The sequence below is a fragment of the Chrysemys picta genome, chromosome 3 (assembly GCF_011386835.1).
Source record: "Chrysemys picta bellii isolate R12L10 chromosome 3, ASM1138683v2, whole genome shotgun sequence".
NCBI lineage: Eukaryota > Metazoa > Chordata > Testudines > Emydidae > Chrysemys > Chrysemys picta.
Genome location: NC_088793.1, coordinates 121,901,230 through 121,914,543, shown reverse-complemented (window position 1 = coordinate 121,914,543; position 13,314 = coordinate 121,901,230). Strand labels below are relative to the sequence as shown.

The 13,314-nt window shown below is 41.0% G+C and overlaps 1 protein-coding gene and 1 long non-coding RNA gene across 7 annotated transcripts in view; one reads left to right on the top strand and one right to left on the bottom strand.

The window, feature by feature from the left end:
• The window catches only part of PRKN (parkin RBR E3 ubiquitin protein ligase), a 1,174,462-nt gene that overhangs the window by 564,865 nt on the left and 596,283 nt on the right, over nt 1-13,314 (top strand). For 5 of the 6 annotated variants that reach the window (XM_065590382.1, XM_065590383.1, XM_065590386.1 and 2 more), the window contains one exon: nt 11,961-12,044. The exons of the other annotated variant lie outside the window; for it this stretch is intronic. In XM_065590382.1, the coding sequence (XP_065446454.1) occupies nt 11,961-12,044 (84 nt within the window). The remainder of the gene's footprint in view (nt 1-11,960; nt 12,045-13,314) is intronic. 6 annotated transcript variants of the gene reach the window in all.
• On the bottom strand, nt 2,954-8,151 carry LOC122174380 (uncharacterized). The gene is made up of 3 exons (XR_006176104.2): nt 8,020-8,151; nt 4,637-4,786; nt 2,954-3,046 (listed from the first exon to the last, which is right to left on the bottom strand). It is a non-coding gene; the product is annotated as an uncharacterized LOC122174380 (long non-coding RNA).

The window sequence follows — 13,314 nt, the reverse complement described above, 5'->3', positions numbered from 1 at the left end:
ACACCTCTACCCCGATATAACACTGGCCTCGGGAGCCAAAAAATCTTACCGCGTTACAGGTGAAACCGCATTATATTGAACTTGCTTTGATCCGCTGGAGTGCGCAGCCCTGCCCCCCCCCCCCCCGAGCACTGCTTTACCGTGTTATATTCGAATTTGTGTTATATCGGGTCGCATTATATCGGGGTAGAGGTGTACCATGTAAAATGTGTTCAGTCCATATTCAGAATCATAGCTTCCTTATGGGGTAAAAGGAAGGGGAGTCTCTTTGTCCAAAGTTAATTCATCCTTCCCAAGCTTCCAGCACACCATAATTCATTGTATCCTCAAAAGTCCCAGTGTAAAAGTACCTTGTGCTTTATTATAGCCTTGTAAAATAAAGCTTGCTTAGCCAGTCCCAGTGAAAAACACAACCTGCTAACCAGGGGTGGAGTTTGTCTTTTGAATGTATTGATCTCTCTGACTCAGTGACTTGCAAGCTCCTTTGGCTCACAGAGATCTCCAGCAGGACTCTTAGAAAGAATTTCCTTCTCAGCCTCCCTTTGACCATGAAAGTTAAGTCTTCTATTGCAGCAGCTGCAACTGAACCCAGATAGTCCATTTCCTGCCACTTCTGTATGTACTAATCCCTGACATGGGTTTATGCACCCCATTGCACTGTCATGTATGATCATCTGGGATCTGCTTGTGTTAACTGAAAATAAATGAAATTCAGATAATAGATTAATGGATGTGTTTTCAATTATTGTTTGTTTATTGAGCTGTGAAAGTGTACTTGGTACTGTCCAGACAAATAAGGAGTTGCACCAGGTACCCAAAGGATCCTGTTTTGTGAAAATTGTTAGCCATTCAAAATGCTTAACTCTGCATTCCATGCATACTAGCCGGTAGGTAATGGCCAATCTACAGTTTCAGAGTAGCAGCCGTGTTAGTCTGTATCCGCCAAAAGAAGAACAGGAGGACTGAAGGTGACAGCTAGTGGTGTTAATAATGATAATGTCACAGCTAACCTGGTGGCTGAACTTTGTGATTTTGTCCTCACCCACAACTATTTCACATTTGGGGACAATATATACCTTCAAGTCAGCGGCACTGCTATGGGTACCCGCATGGCCCCACAATATGCCAACATTTTTATGGCTGACTTAGAACAACGCTTCCTTAGCTCTCGTCCCCTAACGCCCCTACTCTACTTGCGCTACATTGATGACATCTTCATCATCTGGACCCATGGAAAAGAAGCCCTTGAGGAATTTCACCATGATTTCAATAATTTCCATCCCACCATCAACCTCAGCCTAGATCAATCCACACAAGCGGTCCATTTCCTGGACACTACTGTGCTAATAAGCGATGGTCACATAAATACCACCCTATATCGGAAACCTACTGACCGCTACACTTACCTACATGCCTCCAGCTTCCATCCAGGACACACCACACGATCCATTGTCTACAGCCAAGCCCTAAGATATAACCGCATTTGCTCCAATCCCTCGGATAGAGACAAGCACCTACAAGATCTCTATCAAGCATTCTTAAAACTACAATACCCACCTGCTGAAGTGAAAAAACAGATTGACAGAGCCAGACGAGTACCCAGAAGTCACCTCCTACAAGACAGGCCCAACAAAGAAAATAACAGAACACCACTAGCTGTCACCTTCAGCCCCCAACTAAAACCTCTCCAGCGCATCATCAGAGATCTACAACCTATCCTGAAAGATGATCCTTTACTCTCACAGATCTTGGGAGACAGACCTGTCCTCGCTTATAGACAACCCCCGAACCTAAAGCAAATACTCACCAGCAACCACACATCACTGAACAAAACCACTAACCCAGGAACCTATCCTTGTAACAAACCCCGATGCCAACTCTGTCCACATATCTATTCCAGTGACATCATCATAGGACCTAATCACATCAGCCATACCATCAGGGGCTCGTTCACCTGCACATCTACCAATGTGATATATGCCATCATGTGCCAGCAATGCCCCTCTGCCATGTACATTGGCCAAACCGGACAGTCTCTACGCAAAAGAATTAATGGACACAAATCTGACATCAGGAATCAAAATACTCAAAAACCAGTGGGAGAACACTTTAACCTGTCTGGTCAGTGACAGACCTGCGGGTGGCTATATTACAACAGAAAAACTTCAAAAACAGACTCCAACGAGAAACTGCTGAGCTAGAATTGATATGCAAACTAGACACAATCAACTCCGGTTTGAATAAAGACTGGGAATGGCTGAGCCATTACAAACATTGAATCTATCTCCCCTTGTAAGTATTCTCACACTTGTTATCTAACTGTCTGTACTGAGCTAGCTTGATTATCACTTCAAAAGTTTGTTTTCTCTTAATTAATTGGCCTCTCAGAGGTGGTAAGACAACTCCCACCTGTTTATGCTCTCTGTCTGTGTGTATATATATCTCCTCAATATATGTTCCATTCTATATGCATCCGAAGAAGTGGGCTGTAGTCCACGAAAGCTTATGCTCTAATAAATTTGTTAGTCTCTAAGGTGCCACAAGTCCTCCTGTTCTTCTTTTGGCCGATCTACAGTCTGTTTTCCTTATATAGGGTGACCTGATGTCCCGATTTTGTAGGGACAGTCCCAATATTTGGGGCTTTTTCTTATATTGGCTCCTATTATCCCCAACCCCCGTCCCGATTTTTCACACTTGCTGTCTGGTCACCCTATCCTTATATAAATTTGTATAATTTTTCTTTTGGGAATATTTCATTGCAGAAATATGTTGATTTCAAGCAAACCAGCTGCTGTTACAAACTGTATTTCCTAAACACTTGTATTTGCATTCCCCTCCAAATTTTTGTTTGGCCATTAGAGCAGCATCTTCCTTGGTAGTGGGGCAGATCTGCTTTTCTTCTGCAAGCTTTTTTTGTGTTCATGGCTTGGCAACATTAACCATGACAGCTTCATTAGAATCAGTTTATTGTGTGTGAGATCCAGACATTCTTCTCTCAAAATGGTTGTCTTCAGATGCCAGCCTCTACTGGAGCCAGAACTCACATCTGAAAATTTTGTATAGAGTAAGATAGGACACTGCTAGTATAAGAGTTTTTATCTTGCAAATTTTCACATGAGTAAGTCATTACTCAGGTGGCTTATCCCATTGATACTGAGGAGATTATTCATATAAATGAGGATTTGTATGATTTTGCCCAGGTTCTATGACTATAGCCCTACTAAATTTACGGCCATGAAAAACGCATCACGGACCATGAAATCTGCTCTCCCCCTGTGAAATCTGGTCTTTTGTGTGCTTTTACCCTATACTATATCAGTTTCATGGGGGAGTTTCTCAAATTGGGGGCCCTGACCCAAAAGGGAGTTGCAGGCGATCATACGGTTATTTTAGAGGGGATTGTGGTATTGCCACTCTTACTTCTGCGCTGCCTTCTGAGCTGGGTGGCAGGAGAGCAGTGGCTGCAGGCCAGGCACCCAGCTCTGAAGACAGCGTTCCGCCAGCAGCAGCACAGAAGTAAGGGTGGCAATACCATACCATGCACCCTTATTTCTACACTGCTGCCTTCAGAGCTGGGTGGCCAGAGAGTGTCGGCTGCTGCCTGAGGACCCAGCTCTGTATGCAGCAGTGGAGAAGTAAGGATGACATTACCATACCATGCCATCCTTACTTCTGCACTGCTCTGCCTTCAGAGCTGGGCTCCCAGCCAGCAGCCACCGGTCTCCACCTGCCCATACACACTGACAATTATTTTATGATAACAGTTCAAGTACTGTAAATGGAACAAATTGTAAAAAGACTAGTAAAAATCTCCTGGTTAAATTGGTAATTTAACATTTCTGTATACCTTTTTCTTTTTCTTTTTTCTTTTTTTCTTTTAAACAAGGTAGCTAACATTGTTCGGCTGCCCTTTGGGGATTTAGAGCAATATATTTTCCACAAAAATGGAAGCTGTTATTTATGTGGTTTTATTTGGTAGCAAAGTAATAATGTTTATATGATGATGATATCTGGGCATTCACTAGAAATATAATAAGCACCTTATCTCATTTAATAAACACAGTCCAGTTGTATGCATAATTATCAAGATATAAAGCAACCTGAAATAAATATGAAGCTCTACATGATAATAAATGTTGTTATTCAAATAGATTTACTCATTCTGAATTGAAATGAGATCTCCAATCTCTCAACACTTAAAGCACATCATGTGGTCTTTGCCTGACTCTAATCTGGGTAGCTGCAATTTCGCTCACACAGCAGCTAGATTATTCTTAGTAAAGAGAGCTTGAAAAGCTGAAGATAATCAGATGGTTCTCCTAAATTAAAACTGTTAAAGAATTCATAAAAATAAATCGCTGTATCTGTAAGTCTTAATTTGTCCTCTGCATTACTGCTTTAGTAAAAAGAATGAAAGGCTCTGTTTGGATGTACCATCCTTGTACCGTGCTCAGAACAAACATGCCCTCATTCAGCAATGGAAATTTGGTGTACATGGGGATTATTAGAGGAGGGTAATATTCTTGTTTAGGGGAGTTGAGACTGGGTGAAGGTGCTGTTTTACCACTGGTGAATGTTCTCAACATGATAGCTCTACTGTATTGTAGGTGTTAATTGCATTGACAAAAAATGATACCTTCAGTCCAAATCCTTATTCATTTCTCTGTGCATATCCAGGAATAAATCCTCCCTGCTCTTCATGGATGGAGCTCAATTTTGTCAGCCATTCCACTCCTGTGAATGTCATCTGCCTATCTCTCACATCTGCTCTGGGACATCCATGAAGCTGCAGGGACCATTAAAATAAAACATACAAAATGATTATTAATACCACAGCAATACCATCTGACCTTTAATATCCTGAATAAAAATCAATAAAAATAATAATTTTAGTTCCTTTTCAAATTCCAATGCCTTCTTGCAAGGCACTCATTCTTTGGACTTGAGAACAGTTATGAGAATTCTCACAGTGTATAAGAATAAGAGGTGTGGAGGCACTAGATTATGCAACAATAGGATTAGCAAATGGGCAGAAAGAGAGGAAAGCTATCAGTGTAACTGGACTAGCAGAGGTTACTTATTGAATGCCAATAGGCTGCTGAAAAACATTGCTTTGTGAAGGATCTCTGCAATGAGAGCAGAGGCAATTTTCAATACGGGGAAGGGAAAGCCTGATAATTGCCCTATAATTTTTCTGAGAGGTAATATTGAAGGACCAGCTCCAAGAATAGAGAATCTATGAGAACATATATGCAGGTATAGGAAAACATGCATTGCCCCAAAATGTGATTCCAAGGCTCAAATGCCTTCTTTATGAAAGCCTTTCAAACATAAGTAGAGAGAATTAGGAGAAAATAATGGCTAAGATTAATTGTTTTCTGCTAAGATGTTATAAAATGCACTTGATGTCTTACAGCACGTTGGGTAAGCAGTGTCACTATTCCCCCAACACTCATGGCCTGTGTTAAATTGTACACCATTTTGCTGTTGGAATATGCCCATGAGTAATTTTCATGCCTCAAATAGAAAGATGGAATATATTGCAATTGCAAGTAGATAAAGCAGCATGTTAAGAATGTGCAACAATTGAACACTTGGGCTGACAGCTGTAACATAAATGCTTTGGCCATAGTGTCCAGGGTGTAATTAAGGAATTACACCCTGGACACTATGGACATTTGGACATTTGGTTAATTTTTTTAGACTTTTTTGCACTGATTTCTGTTACTATGTGTTCAGCACAATTTGCACAGATAAGTGATTTCTGGCAAATTTAACCCCTTGTGCAATGAAGTGCAGCAAGTGCAACAGACAAGTCACCAGCAAGTGACTGAGGGATGATAATGGTGGAAAGGCCACAATTGTATCTGTGATGCCAAAGACCACACTCCCTGCTGGCCCTGTAGCAGTGGAGACTGGCTAATCACACAGTAACAAAAAGGAAACCTAATCCAAAGGGTGGTTTCAGCACCTTTTGTATAGGAGATATTTTGTTTGTGGGTGCAAGGAATTAGAAGCATTCTGGGAGGGCCAAACAGGGCTTAGCACACCAAATTTATCTAGAATATCGAAGGCCATAGAGGATATTCTCCCAAGGAATGTGAGCAGTTGCCACTGGACTTGGCTTAGATATACTGTAGCACTTCCTTAGTGACTTGTACTCTAGTTTGAATTCTCTTATGCACCAGACGTTATTCCTTACATTACTTTAAAAATCTTTTTTGCATTAATGTTTGTCCCTCAGTTGGGTCATTTGCTCAACATTTTAATGATTTATGTCACCAATGTAGATATTAGTAGGTACAAAGATGTGTTTTAATGATATTCTACTGCATATTGTTCACTGGGGAAGAATATAAAGCAGGGAAAATACAAAGCATTAAATACATGGATAGTTTCCAGCCTTCTAATGATTCAAACTATTTGATGAATCATGAATTCTATTGTTGACCTCTGTTTCCGACCTTTCTCTGATTTCACAGGTCAACAACTCAATCTAACTACTGCATTTTGAATAATTTGTCATCTGAGATCTCTAGAACACCTCTCCAGTTTTCGTTTTTTTAAAGTGATGATTGCAAGGGATCAAAATGCAGCTACAGCTTTTAAAGTAACTTTAAACCTTCACTACAGCTGGAAAGCAGTCCCAGTTTAATCAAGTTTCTGCCGATACATTTAAGGGCACCTGAATCCTCCTTGTCTTTCCTGTCTTTATCATGGACCTACGATCCAATATGCCTCCCATCCCCTCCCCCCAAAAACCCCCAAACAGAAAAAATAAAAACATATATTAATAGGAAAAGTAAATTCAACTATACTTTTTAACTTTTTTTTCTTATTCATTCATATTCCAGTCTTCTTGATACTTAGTTTTTATTCTGCTCTTTTCCCTTTTACATGCGTGAAAAAAAAATCGTTGGTGTTTTTATTTTGATCTGCAGCTTTCTTTAGCAGCCATGTGACTACTACATGAAGGGCAGTCTCTTTAATCTTGCAATCAGGAGGTTTTTTCTTCTCATAATACACTCTGATTAATATAAACTAATAATTATAAACACTGTAGTGCACAATGTGTTTCAACAGTGCGACTGATTGGCTGATTTGTAGTTTGACAGATTTTTCTAAAGCTTAGGAAAGAACAAAACAAAAATTGCATTTCAAAGTGCTTATCTCACTTGAATGTGTGTTTTTATTTTGGCACAATTATACCAATGACATTTAGTACCAGTATCGTTAAACAAATGTCAGCATTTTAATTATATTGCATTTTCAAGGGTTTATAACTTTTGCTGCTTTACTAACATGGAAAGTTAGATATAAGATTTCAGCTAAACAGTATCTTTTTAAAATATGTGAAATTATTATTAACAACACTTTACATACCATAGCATCTTTCATCTGAAGAGCTGCAACTTCTTCACAGTTTTGGGTGAAAAGTATTAACCTCATTTTGCTATGGGCCAGTTTAGATATGGACTAAGTGACTTTCCCTTAGTCACTCAGCATGTCAGTGACAGTCAAGAACAGAATCAACATCTCCTGACTCCTTGCCACGGTCTCTAGCTGCTAGACCACTCTGTTTCCTTAAATGCTCAATCTAATACAGAGGTGGGCAAACTTTTTGGGCCGAGGGCCACATCTGGGTTGGGAAATTGTATGCAGGGCCGGGGCAGGGGGTTGGGGTGCAGGAGGGAGTGTGGGGTGTGGGAGGGGGTGCAGTGTGCAGGAAGGAGCTCAGGGCAAGGGATTGGGGCAGAGCAGGGGTGCAGAGTGTATGAGAGGGCTCAGGGAAGGGTGTTGGGGTGCAGGAGGGTGCGGGGTGCAGCAGGAGGGTTGGGGTACACGGGTGCAGGGTGCAGCAGGGAGCTCAGGGCAGTGGGTTGGGGTGCAGGAGGGGTCCGGGGTGTATGAGGGGACTCAGGGCAGGGCGTTGGGGTGCAGGAGGGGTGCAAGTTGCAGGCAAGGGGTTGGGGGGGTTGGGTACAAGAGGGGTTCGGGCTCCGTCCCGGTGCTGCTTACCTCAAGCGGCTCCGGGGTTGCAGCGGCGCGCACCGGTGCCAGGGCAGGCTCCCTACATGCCTGCCCTGTCCCTGGCCCCGTGCTGCTCCCAGAAGCGCTGCGGCCCCTTGGGGAGAGAGGGAGGAGCGCTCTGCATGCACTGCCCTTGCTGCACCTCCAGGCACCTCCCCTGAAGCTCCCATTGGCCGTGGTTCCCCGTTCCTGGCCAATGGGAGCTGCGGGGGGCGGTGCCTGGAGGCAAGGGCAATGCATGGAGCCCTCTGCCTGCCCTCACCACCCACCCACCCCCCCGCCTGGGGGCCGCAGGGATGTGGGCTGAATCCAAAGCCCTGAGAGGCTGGATCCAGCCCGTAAGCTGTAGTTTGCCCACCCCTGATCTAATACCTATCAGGGTAAACTAAAACACTACTATTGACTTGAAGTGCAAGTTACATCAGGCAATAAGCTATCAAAAGGGGAAAAATATATATGATTTTTCTTTTTGGTCTGGGTAGTTTTGTGCCTACAGAAAATGAAAGTGAAAGTTGTAATTCAGTAATATTTATAAACCACTTTGGCACAGTCAACATAACTGTGCTTTCCTTCAAATCCCTCCTTAATAGCCACTTATTTTTATATCTCTTCTTTCTTGCATTGGCACTACTGTCCTTTATTATATTTTATTTTTCTTTGACTTGGAGACCAGTCCTGGAAACTCTTATTTCCAGATGTTTGGGCAAATTTTATGCTGGTGTGCATCCATTGATTTCAGTGAAGCACCAGCATACAAAAATTGACCTGTAGTGTTTGCTGCTCATGAAGCCTTGATGATGAACGCTATGGCTGGTAATGTCCTTCCAGGATAGGTTATTTGGATTATAAACTTCCTTGTGTAGAGACCTTGTGCCTGATTCTTCTATCACTTATACTGGTATAGCTCCATTGACTTTGAGAGAGTTACACCAGTTTACAATGGCGTAGGTGGGAGAAGAATTAGGTGTCTTGGGTACAATCTTACACTAGTGAAGTCAATGGGAGTTTTACCATTGATATTAAATAGGATCAGGATCAAAGTATTTTGAAAAGCATCATGTTCACATATAGTACTCCACATAAACGTGTGTAATTCTTTCTGGAGAAGGATCATCTGAAGTGATTATGTCAACTGTATATAAATCACTTAAATTCCCATAAATGAAGGTAAAAATCCCACGCACAAAGAATAATGGGAGAGAGGTTTTCAAATGGATCTTTCATCTGCAATTTAAATTACACTAAGATCTGGCAATATACAATAAATATAGTTATAAATCCTTAATGTCTTTTAGGTTATGTCTGATTCCTAGTAAAGTTATGGTAATAAGATTTCAGATGCATCCGAAGAAGTGGGCTGTAGTCCACGAAAGCTTATGCTCTAATAAATTTGTTAGTCTCTAAGGTGCCACAAGTCCTCCTGTTCTTTTTTTTGGTAATAAGATTGAGTCTCCCTCCTCTAACTGTTGGAGTACGTCTTCACTACCCGCCGTATCGGCGGGTAGCAATTGATTTATCCGGGATTGGTATATCGCGTCTCGTTAAGACGCGATATATCGATCCCCGAACACGCTCACTGTCGACTCTGGAACTCCACCAGAGCAAGCGGCAGTAGCGCAGTCGACGGGGGAACTGCGGCCGTCGATCCCGCGCCGTGTGGACCCCAGGTAATTCGATCCAAGATACTTCGACATCAACTACGCTATTTGCGTAGCTGAAGTTGCGTATCTTGGATCGATTAGTGTAGACCAGCCTTGGAAAGGATGCCTTGAGCGAGGTTCCTTTGTTGCCTTACTTCATCTATTTTTAATTTTTGGTTACTTGTTAAAAGCAGAATGTTTGTTTTAAATCAGCATTTATGTTTTGGTTTACTCCCTGCAAAATAATTGAGGAGTCACTATAAAGACTTTTATTCACACCCAGTAGTAAAAAAAAAAAGTTATTAAACTGTTCTGCAACTGTTGTTCTTTGAGCTATGTTGCAACATGTCCTTTCCACTTCAGGTGCATGCATGCCCAGTGCACCAGTACATAGTTGGAGTTTTTTCCCTTATTGGTACCCTTTGGTGTGGTGTGTGCACTTTCTTCTGGCTCATGCTGCTGTGAGGTAGTATAAAGTTTGGAGCTGCCCCATCAGGTCCCTCTTGCTGGCTGAGATTGGTAGACGGAGCATGTTGGCTTGCTTTGCAAATGTTTTCCCTTCCAGGGAATTTGCTTTTCCTGTATATAGTTAGTGTACTCCATGAATAGTTAGTACTTTAGAATATGTTTCATCTGTTATTTTACTTGTTTGATTTAGAGAGTCGGTTCTGGGTCCCGACTCTTGGTCCTTGGAATGCCTCTGTCTCCAGGCTTTAAGCATTGCATTGGCTGCAAGAAGTCTGTGCTGATAAGTGACCCTCCTGTTGAAAATGCCTAGATGAAGGTCACATCTGGGACAGGTGCCAAAGTCGTAGAGACGTGAAGCTCTGAACTAAGAAAGCTAGAGAGGTGAGACTGCATCACCTTCTCGTGGAGGTAACCTTGCATCCACCATGGGGCCTTCATTGTAACAACCTTTATTCATACCCAATAGTAACTGCAAATAATGCAATCAGTAGCGCTTGCCAAAGGGCTGTTCTTTCCCTAAGAGTTAGAGTGGGTGGAAAGGATATGGTTCATTGTGAGTTCAGGGTAAGTTTTGGGACTTGGTTTTTACAATCTGGCCACAATTTACATTGTCATTAATTTCCCAAATGCTGAGAGATCCAGTTTTTGTTTTTGTATAAATAAACCTTTCACATGGTAGGGTTTCCGTATAGTTTACTACTTAATTCCATCAGAAGTGACTGTCCTATGCAGCATCTAAATTTGATTAATAATGTTTTTAATGGTTAAAGCCTTTATTCTTTGTTCTTGTCGGTTGTATGTGTGTGTGTGTGAGCTTCTTATTTCTATCACATCATTTTATCATTTGTTTGTTAATAGTAGTTTTGAGATTAACATAAAATTGGAAACCTTATTGTAATTTCCAGTGTTTTGGGTACCAGGGGATATAATGCGTAGCTTACAGATATAATACTTTGCAATTCTGGAATATTAATAATGATGACTGTTGTCTTTAACTTGGAAGTTATTTCTTTTTGTCTATCTTTTATCGGAACCATAAATATTGTTTCCATTCAACAAGTTGTAGCAATGACCATTCAAGATTTTCTATCTGTTTACTTTAGAAATGGCTTTTTTTCTTTAACAAAATATTTAGATGAGATATAATGATAATTTAAACACCATCAATATGGTCTTACTCCCTTGTTGCATACTTTTTGATTACTAATGTGTATTCTGTTTAGAGGTGGTGATGACGAAGATGATTGAAGAAAGTCTGAAGCAATTCTCTTGTTGGTTTAAAATAAAAGATATCAAAGTCCATGTGATAGGTAGGCCCAAGTCCTCCCTTGTGTATTGACTTTCATCTCAGTAAAACAGAAGCCACTTAAATGGTTAAGCAAACAAATACAAGAAAGCCACTTAACATTTTCCCAACCTTAGATTCCATATATTCCCCCTCTGAACAACATTGTCATTTTTCCATTTTCAGTCGATCAACTGCAGGCTCAGATAAATATTATTCAGACAGAACATGGATCTTCTGTAGCTTTTTTAATCATAATGAAGAAGTATCCCTGGCTAACTTTAAGCATTGGAAATACAGAGTTGAGAGTTTGAGTGCTCTTAGGAACAGTAGGCACAGAACAGAAGGAGCTGCATTTTCTATTAATGATTAAGCTTTAATGATAAATGTCTTTTTAGCAATGCTAGAACCTTTGACTGTATTATGTTAGCAGAAGAGTAATAAAGTTCCCGTCTAGCAAAGTTCCAGTAAAGAGGAACTTTTATATCTTTTCTTAACAATTAGATTTAAAAAGTTGTTTGGATTTTATTTTAAAGGGTCCATCTTGCTGGGAGGATGTGCTGATGCCAAACAGAATAGCTGGCACTTGCCAATCCCGAAACTGTCGTGGAGATATAGCGGTAAGATATTGTTAAATGTCATGTTTCTCCAAGACTCAGTGTAAGAGACCATTGCAGAAATAAAGATTTGTTATATTACTGATGTAAATCACTAATTCTGTTTAAAATATAGAATCTGTGGCAATTTACTATTTATGTCTAATCAAGTACTTCTAATATGGTTACAAAAGTGGGATATCTCTCAGTCACTGGTCAGAAAATAACATTACGCCCTGTGGAAAATGCGGAAGATTTGTATTTTTTATGAATATATGTACCGCAGTTTACCTGCTTGCCGATATTCTGTCTGACTGCATTGATTTAAATCTAAAGGAGCTGTTAAGAGCATAGGTGGATTGGGGGGGCAGAAGGGGGCATTGCCCCCCTAAACAATAGGCATAGTTTGGGGGGACATGGGAGGGTGTTGTCACCTCCCCCACCCCCCCAACTGCAAGCCTTAGGCAGGCATGTGCAATGTTCTGCAGAGGAGACAGGCGACTGCTTCCAGCTTGTGCCCCTGAGGCAGGGAGTCAGAATTTTGTTTGGTGTCAAGTATCAGGGGGTAGCCTTGTTAGTCTGTATCTACAAAAACAACAAGGAGTCTGGTGGCACCTTAAAGACTAACAGATTTATTTGGGCATAAGCTTTCTAAGCTGTCGGAGCATCCGAAGAAGTGAGGTTTTTACCTACGAAAGCTTATGCCCAAATAAATCTGTTAGTCTTTAAGGTGCCACCAGACTCCTTGTTGTTTTTGTAGAATTTTGTTTATAAGCAATGTGATTAACAGGTAATTAAGATAAGAAAGGACTATTAGCATGTTTCCTAAAGTTAAATGATCTGTTCCAAGCTTGGTGAACTGCAAAAAGTAAGTAGCCTAAATGATAGGTTACATTGTTTCAATTGTTGTACTCAAGAGGTGGTAACAAAGTTACGAATATCTTTCTTTGAGAAGATAACAGATTTTTTTAGACAAAGGAAATGCAGTAGATCTAATCTACCTGGATGTCAGTAAGGCATTTGATACAGTTCCACATGAGAAATTATTAGTTACATTGGAGAAGATGGGGATTAATATGAGAACTGAAAGGTGGATAAGCAACGGGTTAAAGGGAAGGCTACAACAGGTCATACTGAAAGGTGAACTGTCAGGCTGGAGGGAGGTTATTAGTGGAGTTCCTTAGGGATCTGTCTTGGGACCAACCTTATTTAACATTTTTATTACTGGCCTTGGCACAAAAAATGTGTGCACTAATAAAATTTGCAAATGACACAAAGTTGGGAGGTATTGCCA